The 17,535-nt window shown below is 40.9% G+C and overlaps 1 protein-coding gene across 1 annotated transcript in view; it reads right to left on the bottom strand.

The window, feature by feature from the left end:
* eeig1a (estrogen-induced osteoclastogenesis regulator 1a) overlaps positions 1–17,535 on the bottom strand; it is a 35,013-nt gene that overhangs the window by 6,503 nt on the left and 10,975 nt on the right. Inside the window, exons 3-10 of the mRNA XM_061730655.1 lie at positions 11,461–11,581; positions 10,638–10,667; positions 7,526–7,642; positions 6,029–6,075; positions 4,697–4,848; positions 2,923–3,033; positions 2,370–2,565; positions 2,147–2,268 (exon numbers count right to left, since the gene is read on the bottom strand). Of these exons, the coding sequence (XP_061586639.1) occupies positions 2,147–2,268; positions 2,370–2,565; positions 2,923–3,033; positions 4,697–4,848; positions 6,029–6,075; positions 7,526–7,642; positions 10,638–10,667; positions 11,461–11,581 (896 nt within the window). The remainder of the gene's footprint in view (positions 1–2,146; positions 2,269–2,369; positions 2,566–2,922; positions 3,034–4,696; positions 4,849–6,028; positions 6,076–7,525; positions 7,643–10,637; positions 10,668–11,460; positions 11,582–17,535) is intronic.

The raw sequence follows: 17,535 nt of genomic DNA, 5'->3' as shown, positions 1-17,535 counted from the left end.
AAGTAAGAGTAAGAGTAAATTTTTTATTTGCGGCTATGTCTTGACTTGTTGCGGCTCTGTCTTGACTTGTTGCGGCTCTGTCTTGACTTGTTGCGGCTCTGTCTTGACAAACGCAGGCTACTTTGGCGGTATCGTTTTGAGGAGGCTTGACGTATTTCCGCTTTACGTACATCCCAGTGGCGAGCGTGCACTGTGATAGGTCTCCTCCTTTGACAAAAACAGCTTGTGTCCAATAGGATTTTAGGGAAGAAGAAAAAAGAGCAGACCTGAAAGTAACGAGTACTTTTCAGCCTTCCTAGAAATGTACTCGAGTAAAAGTAAAAATATTTGTCTTGGAAATGTATTCAAGTAAGAGTAATAAGTACCAAAGAAATCTAATACTCAAGTAAAGTACAAATCCTCTGGATATGTACTTAAGTACAGTACTCAAGTAAATTTACTCCGTTACTGTCCACCACTGCATGAGTTTAATACCCACAATCCTTCACTTTACAGATAAGAACAACAGAGCTTTGAACTGCTCTTAAGGGAGAACCCTGACTCACTATTCTTCCTGAAAAACTTGGCCCACTCCTCGCTGGGATTAGTCATTTCAACCTTTCTCCCTGAGATTTCCACTTCCGATCAATCACGCCTATCGCCCCATTTCAAAAAAGTCTCACCATAAAGAACAGGGTTTTTATGTTATTGATTTATTGTTCTGCTGTGTTATTTATTTTTTGGGCTTATGTTCGAATTAAAATATATTTATCAATCAATAAAAGATATCAATCAACACCTCCACACAAGCCTTGTGTTCCAGTGTGAGCTGACCACCAGCTGGAGAGCAGGAATCTCAAAGGGAGGAGCTAATGTTTGTCATGAGACAAGTGTCCACCCAAGAAACGTGTGGTAAAATGAAGATTTTAAATCTTCATTTAAGATTATTTACCTCAAGGAAGAAAACAAACACATATCTGGAACACTTTACTACCTTTTATAGACACGTTGGGGTGTTGAAACTCAAGGTACTTATGCATTCATGCAGTCAAACGTAAAAACACTAGCCTTTTATAAGAAATATAAGATGGTTAAAAGGAAACAAAATGAATGGAATTATTTATAAATGTCATTTAATCTCTAGATCTCTAGTGGTTACACCGTATAGCACTTATAAAAAAATGGGAGGATATTTTTGATTTTCAAAACAACTGTAGACACATTTTTAGGATTCTTTCAGTTAAAGACTATAATTTTTTGTCTACTAGGAAAATGCTTCAGATTTGAGGTGTTGTTGAGTCAGATGAGTGTCGTTGTTTAATGGAATCCAAATTAACGGGACATCTTTTTTTAGTACTCTGTCTCTGCCTTCTGGAGGGAGGTCCAAAGGATGTGTGCTGCAATGAAGTTGTGTTTTAATTGTGATTTCTTCTCTGTTATAATGGGTGATGTTACAGAGACAAGCAATTATATTAATAATTTAATTATTTTGTTGGGAAAAAGATTTTTTTTAAAGCCATCAATGCAGATTCTTTGAATATCAATCATTTTAGGATGCTTATTAGACCTCACTTTGTTTTGGAAGGTTATATTGCTAATATGACGGGTGATGTTGGATTGTATTTGGAAAGGTGGGAAAGGTTTTATTGAAGTGGAAGGTTGGTATTTAACTTAAAAAAAAAAAAGGAAAAAGAAAATGAAAGGCAGAATTCGATGTATAGTTTGTTTTTGTTTTTCTTATTATTACTTTTTAGCTTGTTAAGTTTACTGATATACTGTATGTTTTATGTTTTAATGATGTCTGGTGTGTGTTTGTGTTCATTGTTTTGGTTAGTTTCAATGTTATTTAGCGTGTTTAAGCATGTTTGTTTTTCATTGTTGTTGTTCTGTTTTCGTTTTTAACCGTTTTGTTCATTGGTGCTTCATGTTTTGCTGTTACTTCATAAAGCAACTAAGCATTGCAACAGTTTATGGGCTTACTACATATGAGTTTCAACACAGCTGTGACAACGCTCACTTTCCTAGGACTGAACTCTTCAGCTGAACATGTTGTGCCATGCTCACTGCTCGTGCTGTACTTCACAAGCTGCCGTTGCAACTCCCCGAGAACATCACAGGTGGAGAAGTTTACATGGGTTTTCTGCGGCGAGCTACATTCCGACCGTACCTTCAGTGTGGTTGGTATCTGCAAAGTTTTGACTTTGGACAATTTTCTCCACGATGTCGTCAGCATCAATGCGGGTGTCGTTTACCCAGCAGGGGTGGCTCTCAACAGAGTCCTGCTTCCGCCTGAAATACATCAGCAGAAGAAGAACAAAACACTTAGCCATCATGGTCCGAGCAATCAGTTCCACAATCACAGCGATGTTGATGTTCCTCTCCGTCTGCACCTCGAGGGCCTGTTCGGCGGCAGCACAGGCCGCGGGGGTCGGGGGGGTCTTTCTGGACGTCCGGCGTCCTTGTCTCCCTCCAGGGGGGTGTCGGCAGTGAAGCCCGGGCCCCCGGAGGCGCTGCTTCCTGTCGAGGTATTCCTGCGATGCGTGAGGTCCGACAGGCTGGAGGAGCAGGAGTGCTCAGTGCTGTAGCCTGCAGGGCGGCGGCGGCGCAGGAGGACAAAGAGCTTGGTTAAGAGGTGACACAAGAACACTCGACTTTACAGAAATACCAGCACAATATACTCTAACTACAATTACCAATTACCCTAAATATCCTTCAGGATCAATAAAGTATCTATCCATCCATCCATCCATCCATCCATCTATGCGCAAACTTTAAGTTGAGCTTTTTACCAGATGACTGAAAATATTTAACAATTTCTACACACTGGCAAAGACAGACGTAAATAAAATCTAAATGAATCCGCCTCTCACATAAAATACATCATTTTATTGCCTCGTCTTGAAATATAAAGAAGAGGACCTGGATGAATAAACCTGAGCATACCTGAGATTTTGCTTTGCTGACTGGCGTAGCTGGAGTTCCGGGAATGACCAGACTGGAAAGCCTCTGCAGGACCGGACTGGTTCTGATTCGCATCAGATTCCTCCAGCAGTCCTGACGTTGCCAGAAGAAGACAACACCATGGTTACCTCAACATTTGTGTATATTCTGAGCTCAAACAGCTCTACAAATATCAGACATCAAGCGCCCTCTGTTTACTTTCACACCAGTGATCCAGAATTCGATCCTGGCGGCCTCTTCTGACCCTCATGAGCTGGACTGTTTAACCATGTATGCATGAATTAAAAAGGACTGGCAGGATGTCAATAAAACCATCTTTTTCAATAAACAACTTCTGTAAACCTTGAATGCTGCCGGGCACTGATGCCCAGTGACTAAGACTCTCCTACAAATGTCTTTGGACACAGAGAGTGTGTGATGCAGGGTGTGTGTGTGAGTGTGTGATGCAGCTCACAACCTCTCCAGTCTAAAACTGGAACAAAAATGTCTTTCTTCTCATTTCAAAGTGCCGTCATGTTTTCCATGCACAAAAAGTTAACTCTGTCGTGTTTCAGCACCAGCAGAACTTCATACTCGAAAATTCTAGTTATTATTTTGTCAAATTAGTTCGTGTGGCTTCATGATAATGAAGCAGGGAAATCTGCCCTCGGATAAACCTTGAACGCGCTCGAAGCTTCGCTGCACCTGATGACAAGCCTGGCTTTCAAAACCCCTTTAGTGAAAAATAATCCACATGGAAATGTGTTTATTAAATTCAAATCCTGTACAACACCCCCCCCCCCCCCCCCCCGTCAAATCTCTTCAGGATACATAAAACCCCCCAGAAAGGTTAACATTCAATGCAGCATCTGTTACAAGTTTTACATATTAACTGGTTACATAACGACTCTGTGTGACATGGCAAAACATTCACCAAACTACATCGGTGCAAAATGGGGAAAAAAAATTGGGAACTGTTGCTTCCTTTGGTAAATAATCAAATATAATCAATACCCAATACGCAGAGCATCGCAATCATGCAGGAGGTTTTGTTAAAGTTAGATATGTTTATAACCCCAAAGCAACAGTCCAGACAGCCAAGCGTACGACCTCAATGCTGCAGTAGATGTAGTCACATGCACATAAACTGGAGCTGCCCTGCTGGCGGACGACCAAAGGTCAGTCAGAGGAGACCTGCCCTGAACCCTGTCCCAAGAACGTGGATTCACAGTTCACTAGGTGACGGATGAGTCTTGGTTATCAAAAAAGGCCATAACGGGGCGATAACTCTAAGGAATCACACGCTTTTAAATCAATTCACAGTTAAAAACACCCAAAGACTGACTGAAGAAGGATAATGTGTTGCTCTTGGGAGAAAATGGGACTTGCCTCACACGAAGACGTGATAACCCGTGTTAGCCGTGACATATCTTACACAACGAAAACCATATTAGACCTGCCGTAGGCGCTGATGACCCACTTGCATCTCCTAGAATGGCTGCAGATGTAAACTAGATTTACAGTTACATGTTATGTGATAAACAGAAAACCTTTATCTTTCAGGCCGAGGTTTGCAACATGTTTTTGGCCTGCTGCTCTTTGCTCCATGAGCATCACCCATTTGCCCTTTCTCACAAAAATCTGTCCATCTTGTGCAAAACCTTCGGTCTGATCAGTTCTTTCAAATCTTCGGGGACTGCCAGCAAATGCTCACTTCTGAGGTCAAAACTTTTCTGAGCTAATTTAAATGCAGATCTTTCAAAGACATGACTTGTACCGGAGCTGATGATGGAAGACCGAGGCTTGGGCATCCGGCCCAGAGAAACCCCTCCCGTCGGCCCGGGCTCGGCGGTCCCCTCCCCCTTACAGTCCAGCTGCAAGGTGTGTTCCTGTCCTGAGATAGAGATGGACTTTGCTGTGCTCGGAGGCCTGCAAGAGGGAAAGAATACATGGAAAAACAGTTTAATCAGCCTGGACCAGACTAAAGGAGCAGAGAGGTGCAGTTCTGCTTAGCTTGGCAGGCTCAGATAAGATTATTGACTGCAGGGGAAAATGAGTCATTGTGGCAACAATGGATGGAGGAGAACAAAACTGGGTTTATCAGCATGGTTAAAAGGTAGAAATGCAGATTTTGATACACTTCACCATTAAATACAAAAAGGACCAGACTGATAAGTCCAACTGTGCCAAGATTTTTTCTGCACAGGTCGTCAGAATGAGTTTTGCACATGGAAAACAAAACAAAAATTATTTATTGGCCTGCCAAATTGTTAAGAGCATGAAATGCTTCACCCGCTGCAGTTACAAACAAAACATCACGGTTCCTCGTGCCAAAAAGGGTTTGCAAGTTTTATGGAACTGCAGGAAATCAAGAAACAGTCAAAGTGTGCTCTATAAGCGCTTACATACTGGCGTTCTGTAACATTTCCGTAAAAGTGGGATAATGATACTTCATTGGCCTTTACATGCTGGCCCAAAAAAAGAGAGGAAAAATCCTGCAAACATGTGTCCTTACATACACAACCGGTCTCTCCTTTTTACACCTTTTTGACCACCTCAGGAGATGGGGGGGAAAAGGGGTGATCAGATTTTAGGTCTTTCCGGAAATCTCTTGCATAATGGCACTGAAACGGGCAAAAAGGGGGAAAAGTTCCACAATCAAAAGCCAGTTTGTAAGCACCTTATCATAAAACCAGGAGGCAGATGAAGGATTCTTAATCAAACATCTGGTGGCGTTAGGACGATCTTCAGACTTCAGACTTTTTTTTTTGCAGATGAAACCGTCCACTACTGCTGTACATGCATCTATGCAACAGTTCTTATAAATTTGCTTTTGCCTGAATTTAAGACTCATTTCTGAGATGTTGACTTTTATTTATCAAATGAACCATAAAAGTTGGACCTCTATAATTTCCAGCTTTAAGGAACGTTGAAGGTTTCCTCTGTAGATGCTATTTTTGTTCCGTCAAAATTCCTTTATATTTTATACAAAACAAACTGATTCTCAGATGAAAGTGTGTGAGTTAATTATTCAGAAAGCGCAGTCATTTGCAAAATCACTGCTCCATACACAAGAGGCATTTTAAATTTCACACTAAATGCTACTCACGTTTTAAAACACGGATCCCCCGACAGAAGAGTCATTCCAATGATCACCTTTACAGAGAAAAAAATATTTACAACTGTACAACAAATTACAATGTTATGCTGGGTTATTCTTTAATCTAGAAGAATCTGTCTCTTGTGCATCAAACAGAGAAAAAACAACCAATCTCTCTTAGCTGTGTGCTTTCCTGCACAGTAGATTGTGTGTCAGGAAAGAAAAAGCACTTTTTTGGCCACATTAAAATCAATGAGATCAAAGTCGAGAAAAAAAAAAGGAGTGTAAAAATGTATAACTATGAAACTCAACCCAGTGACTAAATTCCTAGCAATGAATATGCTTCACTTGTTTGCTTGATTAGAAACAAACATCTGGGGTCTGGGGTAAATCTGGGGTAAATTCCTCTCACAGTTTAATCTTTCCAGAGGAATGAGATCATGACATTACATGTGACTGTTTTGGAGCCCTGACTCAAAGAGCAGTTTGGTTGACGGGCTCTGGGTGGCGCTGCAGAGCTCCTGAGCTCCTCGCACCTCCTGCAGCCACAAAAACCACCAGCTGCAGCAACTGTGTGACAAGTTTGCAGCTTTGCATCCAACAACACTTAGTTTTTCCTTTTATGACTAATGATGCACATAATACTCTCCTAAATCCTCCTAAAAAGAAAGGGCAAATAGTTTAAACTTTGTTGAGTCTTGACATGTTCTCTAATTTGAAAACAGATTTGGGTAAATGTACTTTTCATATCCTACTATAAAACAATTCTAGAAGTGAAAATTTTCACTTCACTTTATCGATACAAAAGTTCTGTATTTTAAATGTTAACTTTGATAAGACAAAAGATGAAGAGGAAACATGAAATGGAAGGGGAATTTAAAAAAATAGTTTTTTAAAAAGAACAAAATCTTGACTTTACTTCCATTAACAATTGCTTTGACTGTTATCACTAAGTTGAACCTAGACAAGGTTTAAAAGGGCTGGGTATAAGCGCAGAACATTTACCGTGGCAGGACAACAAAGTTAAAGGAGACTAAATTCACTTGTGAACTGAAACACGTCCTTTGTAGCTGCTGAAGAGAGAGTATCCTGACTGTTTCAGAGCGCAGGCTGCTCCTCCTGCTTCTAAAAACTAGCACAAACCTGTCACTCAAAACACAGACGCACTAAAGATATAAAAGGTTCAAAGACATAAAGCTTCTGGTGGAAGCTTCAGAGCCTTTTTCAACTTTGGAAATTTGATTTTGAGTGAGAAACTAAAGCCTTTAATCTGTTTTACATGACAAAGGGATGATTGACCATCTGCCTTTCCTCTCCGGCTCCTTTTCACTACATTTGTTGACTGGAAACAATCAGCAAGAAGTTCAAATGTCACAGGTCAAACTGAGATGGTCAACTACTGGATTCAGACTCCACAAAAGATTCAAACCTACAACTGATTAAATTTTTCATTTACAGCGGCCTTCTTCCGGTCTTATTGTTTTCCGGAGTGGCCCCCGTCCTTGCCTTTAGTATGGAGTTGTCCTGCCGTGTGTTCTTGGTATCGTATCCTTCCAGCAGGCAGCAGCGCACGGTGGAGCCAGAACCCGCAAACTCCGCCATGTTGAGGTCTGTGAAGCCCAGCTGAGGGGGAACAGAGATTCGGGGAAGTTAATTCTGGATCCACTAATGGAGGGTTTCACTGCTCCTTATTTTTGGCTCATGTAGAAGAAGGAGAGATTCCTGCAACGCCCATAAATTAACGTCACGTGCTTTTGAAGTTTTAGTGTATGACAGGGTGCAAAAACCCACACTTCAGCTTCAACAGTCATCAAACCAGACAAAAGGGTTAAACCTTTATTTTTAAAGCTGCTTTGATAAAAAGGTGCTACACTTTTGCAGGTACCTTGATACCAAGTGTGGTCTTGTCACATAGCTGTGATTTTAGACAGAGCAGAGTGGTTGGTAGCTTTAATCCTGCAGGTCTGATCACCGTCATGGATTATCGCAGAGCAAAAGCGACAAAAGTGAAAATTGCTTTATATAAAAAAAAAAAAAAACGTACCACTGCAGGTGTCTGCGTTTCCATTAAGTGGTGTTTTTATTTTTATGAGCGTAACTCTCCTAGTTATCTCGCTGCAAAACAAAGAACATTTAGATTTAAAAAAAGATGGATGGGAACATCTTTAATTCCTGGACTTCCACCATCACTGTTGCAAAAGTAATAAACAAAAGGCAGAGGAAGCGGATGATCGTTCAAATGTTTATTCAAAGGCAAAACTAATGAAATGATGATTAAATGCTGTTATAGCACAACTACATCATATCGATGGGGCCAAAAATAGCTGGTTACTAGATATTGACGACTTTATATCGACTGACTACGTCACATCCACTGATGCCAGAGATGTGCAGATCTGAAAGCATTTCCATTACAAGTTTACGTTAAAAACACCTCATGAACGCGTAAAAGGCTTTTGGAATTATTTTTTTTAACCCTAGGCGTTTCCATTACAGCTTTTTCTTTGCGATATTTAGGTTTTGCGCAAATCTAGTGGTAATGGAGACGCGGTTTGAAAGTCTTGATACTTTTTTACTACAGCTCAAAGAAACATCTGGAATTTGAGTTACAGTTATTAATCCCCTCTGGTTGTGGTCTTGCATTGATAAGGGCTGGAAGGGTGGGCACAGACTGGTTTTCTTTCATCAACATTACATTTAGTGACTTTAAATTCTCACATAAAGACTTTGAGAAAGACATTGACAGCAGCAACTCGGCATGTTCATAGGATATTAGGAAATTGCATTAGTTTGACTGAAATCCTAGTTTCTGACTGAATCTGGACTACATGCTCTGCACACGCTCCCCAGTTACCACCCCCGACTTTGACCTACAGCGACAAAAATAAAAGTATTTAAAAAAATGCACAAAGCAAACACCCTTCATGAGTTGAATTAAAAAGCCTGTTGAACTACGGGTTATAACTCAGCTACCCTGTAAAGGTACCGACTGATAAATGTATTGATTTTATCCGTCTGCAGGACCGCTAGCAGCTCATTCTCATTCCTGGTTTGCAGGTAAAAAACAAAACAACAAAAAAACCTGTTAACTCTGACAGAAACTGTCAGAAACTGCTCCAACATACTCCAGACAACAGTGTGATGCTATCCCATTCAAAGCAGGGAAAATGTTGCTTTGCTAGTGGGAAAAGACTTTATTACCTAATAAAAACCAGTTTTAACTGGCCATGTCTGATGTTACCTAACAAGGACCAAACAAAGGACAGTAGACAGACACGGTCGCAGCCTCCAAAGTCTAAAAACCAACCCGATGACGGAGCATTTATTGAGCAGCTGCAGGTAGGGAAGGTTGAGAGTGTGCATGAGGCAGCGGTGCACTTGCGGGATCATGTTTGTACATGTGGGAGTGGGACGTTTCCCTGCAAGAATGCTGATCTGTTTGCACGTATTTCTACGTGCATGTGCTTTTACGTGAGCGCGTTTTGAGATGGGTTAATCTGCAGCATCACTTCTTCATTTCCACAAACACAGCATCAGCCTAGTGGTGGCGGGCTACATAGGTGGGCTAGGGCTTACAAGCAGGTGTGTTTCATAAAATATATACTGACCAACAAATAAAGATTATTATTATAAGATTATACAATTATGTTTAGCAATATTAAAGAGAATATTCAAGCTTCATCAAAACAAAAAAGACAACTGTTCAGTATAATCAATTGTAAATTAAAAACGGATAAAATATTGTCAGTACACAGCATCTCTCACAAATACCTCCTCGCCACATTTGTCTTGCAGAAGCGAGACGATGAATGTTCTCAATGTTTACTAAACGTACGTTAGCCCCCTTAACCCTCTTTATCTGGATGTTTTACATTGTAGGAATTCTGTTCTGTCAAAAGGCGAATGGCCCAAGAATGTAACACTCGCTGCACATTTAGAAATCTCTGACCTCTGAAGTGCAGGTCAGAAACCTGCAAATTCCAACGCTCCCCCAGATCACACTGATCCGCACGACAACATCGTCCCTCAACCTCAAAGGCTGGAAACAGCCCTTTGTCTGAATTGTATTTTTGATGTTATTTTAAAACCAACTCTGCAGCTATCTCAAGCTAAGGGTTCCCATTCTTCATTTCCCAGGTTTCCCTTTACTTCAGGGGAGCTCCTGTTTTCATAGGTGCACATTTAAGGAAGTCAACTTCTAAGGAGGGAAGTGGGGTATATTTAACTCAAGGAAATCTAAATGGAGAACAGGTAAAAACAGAGGAAACGGTTCCCGTCAGGCAACAGCGTCTATAGATGTGGTTAAGTTTATGTTCATGAGGAGTTTGACCTTGGAGCGTCGTTTACGATACGTGACTCATCCATTCGAAGGCTCTTACTCTTAGGGTTGGAAAGGTGTTGGCAGGATGTTTTCTAGATTCGGGGCAAAAGTGAACACAATGTGGACAGGTTTTTGATTCATGTTTGCTCCAACATGGAGGAATGCAGCGCACGGCGCTGGGAGAAATGCTCATGTTTACACTACGTGACATTTAGACTTCGAGAAACTGACACGCTCATTTGTAATCGTTACCATGTGTTTATATATGCGAGAGGTGAGGGAGGCACGAGCTCTTACCTTCATGTACGCTTTTCCTCCTTTGAGTTCCTGTGGTGAAAAACAGAGAGGCATTAGGTAAGCCAGTAATCCAACTTTTTATTTCAAGGAGCCTCCAATCACAGGGCGCTAAAGCGATGGGTGATATTTAGAGAACGAGACCACACTTGTGGTCTCCCCTGCATCTCGAACGAGCAGCCGCCAAGGCGACGTTCATATTGACAGATTTAGCAGTAAGGCGTCACTGAAACATTCTGGATACATTTTTAGGAAAATGGCTCCAAGCTTGTCTACTTATTGTGATGTTTTGGCCATGACAGAAGTCTGTCACTTAGGGAGGAAAATCAAAGTGAAACCCACCCTTACAGAACATAAGCAAAACATAAACTCACCACTTCATCAGGTTTACCTAACAAAGTGGCCATGAGTGTATGTGGCAAGAAAAAAAAATTTATCAATTTGCAGAATACATCAAGACCTATTCAGAGCTTTAAGATCCTTCCCCGAGTTTCCCTCATCCGAGAGCCAACATGCTCTCTGAAATAGACTCCTGAGTCTTTAACAGAAGCAAACTGCTGAAACTATTCTGTAAAACTAATTTGTCAGCTGACATCATGGTGACTGTGGTGACCCGGGAAAACTTGGCCTCATCCATTGTTTTTATTTGTGTTGCCTAAGAACTAAAATCCTCCACGGCAGCCAACCGCCCTTAAGCCGTCGCCAAATCTCTCTGTTTCACAACAGCTGTTTGAAGTGCTGCGTGAGTAACAACTTATTTCTTTGGATTGAAACCCATTTTTTTTCCTGATAGTGGGAGCAAACAAGAAAAGGCAGAGAGCCGTACCTTCCTGACGGACACCCTGCAGATACACGGATCCAGGACTCCAGTGTGGGGGTTGGCACTCATTTTTGACAAGAAGGTGAACCTCTTCCTCCAGCGGACGCAGTTCTCTTGAACCTCTTCTCTGTGAGGACAACAAAACAAAAAGAACAGATGCAGAGGCGATTAACTCTCAAAAACATTGTGATTTCTCCCAACTCTGCAGAGTTGGCATAACCCATGTTATCAATCTGAAGACACGACCGACAACTGTAACATTTAACGTTATGCATACTAGCAAACAACTTGTCTATTTCTATCATTTGACCTGGTTTATTCAGGAATACATTTCCATTTTTTCCAAGTTGAAAACACAAATAGTGCTTTATTCTTTGACTAAAAACAAACATCTTCCAGTTACTCATCCCAGCCTGAGCCCCGTGACCAGCGTGTCCACCGAGAATCAGACTTAGAACAAAACATGTTGTTATGAGCAAGATTTTCCAACCGAACTTCAAAGCCGTCTGATGTTTTTAAAATGAAAATCAGTAGCAGATTCTGTTTTGATCGGAAGAAAAGTGTTTGTTTGAGATAATAAACGTGAGGTATTAGGCTGAGAAGGCAACTTCTTTAGCTACTTAATAACCTGAAGCATCGAATGAAACAAGAGTGACTGAACATTTCTTCACTGACAAGAGGGCCTGTCAAGGAAACTGCGTACAATGGTGAGCAGGCTTCTGTGAAAACACACTTTGACTTTTGAAAAATATCACTGAGCAACCTTTAAGTACATCCTGGTTGATGGGTGGGAAAAGGACAATGGACGTGAGAACCGTCCGGGTCTCGGACCCGCTGGTTCCAAAACACAAACACAGATAGGATCAGTTATTCAACAGACTCCTGGGAACTGTCATGGAGACACTGAAGCAGCAAATCTTTGTGGTATGCAGCTAAGGACTGCTCGCTCTGATATTTGTGGCATGCTACCCAACGAGATTCCCATGAAAATTAGATTTTCTGCTCCCTGACGAGAGATGAAGGCAACAGGACTCTTTCCACAAGGGCATCTTAAGCACATTCTTGGTAACTTGTACATCCTCGTCCCTACGGCAACATATTAAAGTTAATACATGGCCATGACAGAGCAAAATCACTTCTGAACACGTGCAATCAAAACAAAACCTATTCACGAGATCTGAAGTGAAGAGCCTCCTTGCAAACCCAGAAGAGCCGTGCTAAATCTTTTAAATTTAGGAGTGTGACATTTACCACGCTCAACGTCACAGATAAGCATTTCAGCACATTTACAATGACATCTCCACATTTTCTGGGTATCAGCCTGTCAACTAAAGAGCTGGACAGAGCTGAATGAACATTTCAGAGATCAGAGTAACTCGTTTTCAATGTGAAATCTTTGCAAGAGATCTCATCCTATCTCTTCATCGTGAATGTTTGCCCACAGTTTCAGAGTAAATATTTACTAAGATACATCAGTCTTGCCAAAAGTCGTAACCTCTATAAACATAAGGGCTCCATGAGTGTCTGGAACTAAAACAGGAACATGCAAAAAACACAGCGTTCAAAGCTGTTCTCAAAGCGCTGAAATAAAACATACCCATTATAGAAAACCAAATTACTATATACAAGTTTGTCTTCATTATTACCAAGTCATGAGAATGTACTACTCTGGGAATCACTATCATTTTCTCAACAGAACATTTTCACTAACTACCATCCCGTTAAAAAGCCCAATAGTTTGAGTAAATGTTTTATATTGGAAGCAAAACAAAGAAGAAAAAAAAAGCTTTATGTGGATTCTTCACAACACAGTTCTGAGAACCAGTCAATCATCTCGACAGCCAAACGCTTCCTCGGCCACGTACACTGCAGGATGCCTCCTACTTCCACCACATTCAGATCAAAAACTCAGAGCTGCACGAGGGCTGTTTCCCTCTCAACTCAAGATTTAGTCACACTGAATTCTTAACTTATTAACCAAGCTCTCTACCCGACCATGTAATGATTGCGTGCACTATTAGAGTGACGTAAAACTATGATGTTATTATGAAAAGGCATCTGACATTTATATAAATAGGTCAGCAGGTAGATGTTACGTTTGAACTTCTTTTTACTGAATGACGGTAGATGACTCAAGACATCTGCAATGTTCGCGAAGGACTCGACTTCATTTCATAAACCGAACAAACGTAACGCAACAGTACCATGGAATGGTTTTTTGGAGAAAAATCAAACCTTAGGTTTAAACTGTATTTCTGACTCTGATGCAGCACATAAACTATACTTTTTGTCTTAATGGAGGCAAGACGAAAGGAAGCTCGTGAATAGTGGCTTTGTGCACGATCTGCTAATTTACAAGCTGCAAAGTAAAACTTTCACCTGTGTCTTGATTCTGTTGAGTAAAAGGGAGTATGGCCCATTAGTTTTATTGATAATGAAGAAAACGTGTATTTAATATACTGTATATATGGAGGGAGAGTTTCCAAGTTGGACGGTTGGTGATTCTAAGCCTGGGCTCAAAGACACTGGAGCCCATATTAGTCCAAAAGCATTTCACTTTAGGAATAATTTGGGGTCAGATGACCTTAAACAACTCCAGTTCATGATATAACCCCCTCAGACATGGATGGTAAGCACAGGATAATGTGTGCACGTCCCTTCATCATCTTCTTCTGCAGGGCTCAATACACGGGCTTCTGCTTTTTCCTTTGCACTTGCTGCCTCTTGGCTTAGTTTTTAGAAAACACAATATTGTGTCTCTGCCTGTTCTCTTGTCTGTTTGTTTTTTCTCTTACAGATCTCCAAGGCTTGTGTGCTCATTGTGCGTTTCCCTGTGTTTTTCGCGTTTTAGACTGGCAGCGGATGTTCATCACTTTGGTCAGCGCTTGCTGTTTTTAAAGTGCTTTATAAATAAAGTCGGCTCGGCTTCTTACCCTTATGCGTTCCACCCTTCCACTTCTCCAGAGTTCAATCTTTATGCTGCCTAATAAATTGAGCGTTTTTCCCCCTCCTTTTTAATAATAAATGGCTTTCTAAAGGCTACACAGGGAGTTAAGTAAACACTTCAGGTACAAATACCACAACACCATGTACCACGACAGCAACAGCAGCTATTCCTCACACTCCCACCTTTCATGTTATGTCATTATCCACTCTTTCCACAATGTGATGTGTGATTTTTGAACTATTTCTTCATTCTTTTCTCTTCCAAATGAAGCCGCTTTCTCACTCGACAAAGCTGAACAACTCATGCTTTCGTTTTGCTTTGCTGAGAGCCCTTTGACCGGTGAAAAGTGCATGGTTCTCTTGTAAATCATACGTACATTTATGATTCCCACAGTCATCCCTTCAGACCAAAAGGCCTTGTTTAGAAATGTTGGCTTAAACTAAACAAGACTTTTCTGGAAGGCTTCAAGCTATCCATTAAAAATGTCCTGTCTTAACTTGTGAGAAAACCAGAAACATGAAAAACATTTGAGTTAAATCTTCTCAGTTAAATGCAAATTTCGGACTTTGACAACATGCTTTTAAATATGCAAAAATAACACTTAAAACTGTTGTTCACATGTCGCTCCAAGTTTAAACTTGAAAGCACACCTCTTGAAACGAGTCATAATGAATTAAACACTGTTCATTGAGTAGGTTTAAATACAATACCTAACATTAAATAGCTTTCTGTTAGACATTTTTGTTTCAGAAACTAAAACTTCCGTATCTTCTGCTCAAAGGGAGGCAGCAGTCAAAGAACCAGATTTTCACATGACGCTCAGTTATTGCATGAAATAAAAGAGGCAGTGCTCTGACCTTAGAAAATGACAGTTATGATGATGCACAAGTGCCAGCAGTAGGAAGTGGAGGGACTTTAATCGAGTTCAGCTCAGTGATGGCTCTTGGAATGTCACATTTAATTCAACAGTGAAGCAGCTTATAAATTTTACATTGTGCTTCTTGGATCTATAAACATTTAATCTGAACTGTGCTCTCGTATTTTTTTTCCCTGTTTCTTTGTTCTTGTCAAGACAGAATGTCAACTCCTCCTAAGCTGTCCAAATGAAATGAATTGAAGGTCTGGGTTTCGCTGCGAACAAAAAGCGACGCATGCAAATACGACTCTGGGAATTCACAACAGAGGCTGAGACACCACAAACAAACCCCCAAACCTTTAAACCTTTCCTAAGCCCACAACGACAAGCCCAGATCTTCAACGTCAAAGTAAAGGAAGGTGAAAATGCTCTCGCTTAGGAGGATATTTGTTAATCCGTCTATCCCTGGAAACAAATGAGGTTCCAAGAAAAAGCGGAACGAGAGTAGAGTAGACACATATGCACAAACACACACTCAGTTCTTATCAGGACCCCCACGCTTTTGGTCCTCCAGCATGTAAGGTGGAGCGCTCCCAAACCACATTCCTCAGTCCAGATGGCTTTGTTCAGGCTCCATGGAAACCTCGCACTGAAATCCATCGCAGCTCTGCCAGCAACTGAGACGTGGAGGAGACTCACACCGACCTACCATTTCTCAGCTTCAGACATTTTTATAAGCCCATTCTTGTTTCTTTACCTTTGGATCTCCTCTGTGTTGGGTTTTAATGCCTTTAATGCCGGAGGAGGCTGCAGTTAAACATTAACCAGGAATTGGGGGGGTGATTTTTTGCACACGCACAAAATATTTCTACAAGTACAAAGTTTATTTACAGATACAAAATATTTATGGCTTTAATTTGAGCCCATACTTCTCACTTGTGTCTCAAGTGTTTTGCAATCAAAACAAAACAAAAATAATGGTGGGAGTTGTTTGAGATATAGCTAATCAAATTTCAATTTGTATGCCTCAAGTCTTTGCAGTTTAGAATCACACCAACATTCACATTTAATAATGTTAATAAAAAGAAATTGTTTACAGCTGTAATCATAGAAAAACCTATCAATACTTCCACAGTAAGAACTTCATCGTGGCCCATAACTAGTGTGAATGCAGCAGCTGGCATGCGTTCTAGTTAGAGCTCTTTCCGAAAACCAGATTTTAAACTCAATTTGCTCGAAACAGAGCTCACCGGTGTCATCTGTGGCCAGCGGCTGGGAGTTTGGTTGTTTGATTCTCCAAAGATGCTCACCAGCGACTATTAAACGAAGCAAATATCTGGAAAATATCTAATCAAGCTACCTCCAGTGAGAAGGTAAGGCGTCTGCTGAGATCAGAGAGAGGAAGGAGGTGAGACGCACACAGCACACAATACCACAACACAAGAACGCTACTTTTTTTATTACAAAGATGTTTCATCACCATCAGCTATCTCTGTTGAATAGACAATCTCTGCTACCCACATGTGTTAATCTACTCCTTAATGCATGTTTGTCATTTGTTTGTGTTCTCAACAAATCATTGCACAAATAACTCTTGTTGTTATCTTGTTTTCTACAGTACTTCAGACCATTTTCAATGAGTGTTTTGTACACGGTTAGGCCTCATTTCCCACATGTATTGTTGATAAAATGTGGCTTTAGAGACCAGTTGGGTGTAAAGTAAAACTGGACTCCCCTTTACAAGAATGTGATGCTTTTGAGAGACACTTAAATTGGCCTACAATGAAAATCGTGTAATCTAAAATCTATTTAAGACATTAAACGTTCTAGCTGAGCTGTTTTCTGCCTCCATTTGCATGTTGATATTTAAGATATTTTTTCCAATAAGAGTGACATTGATAACAACACTTAACATTCCTCAAGGACATCGTCAACATGGAACCATTCGTTTCTGCACCATGCCGTTTGACATCACAAACCCTCCCAAGAACCCTCATAGCGTCGCCAGCAAATAAATCTTCCCCACCATACCTATTCACTCCACCAAAATTCTCTCTTCGTGAAATAGGTCTGCCATTTCCACGGGAACACAACATACTGAACCAATTGCAACTGGGTGGGGGTGAACTCATTGCGATGACTCAGAAACGTTTAAGAACCACTATTCAAAACAACCAAGATGGCATCCATTACATGTTGGATGCCACAGGTTTCTCCCACTGGATGCGTGCCTAGTCACTGGCGTCTGGAGGAAGAGACTTCTAACCCTAACCCTCGA

The sequence above is a fragment of the Cololabis saira genome, chromosome 9 (genome assembly GCF_033807715.1).
Source record: "Cololabis saira isolate AMF1-May2022 chromosome 9, fColSai1.1, whole genome shotgun sequence".
Taxonomy (NCBI): domain Eukaryota; kingdom Metazoa; phylum Chordata; class Actinopteri; order Beloniformes; family Belonidae; genus Cololabis; species Cololabis saira.
This window is presented reverse-complemented; position numbering and strand designations above follow the sequence as displayed.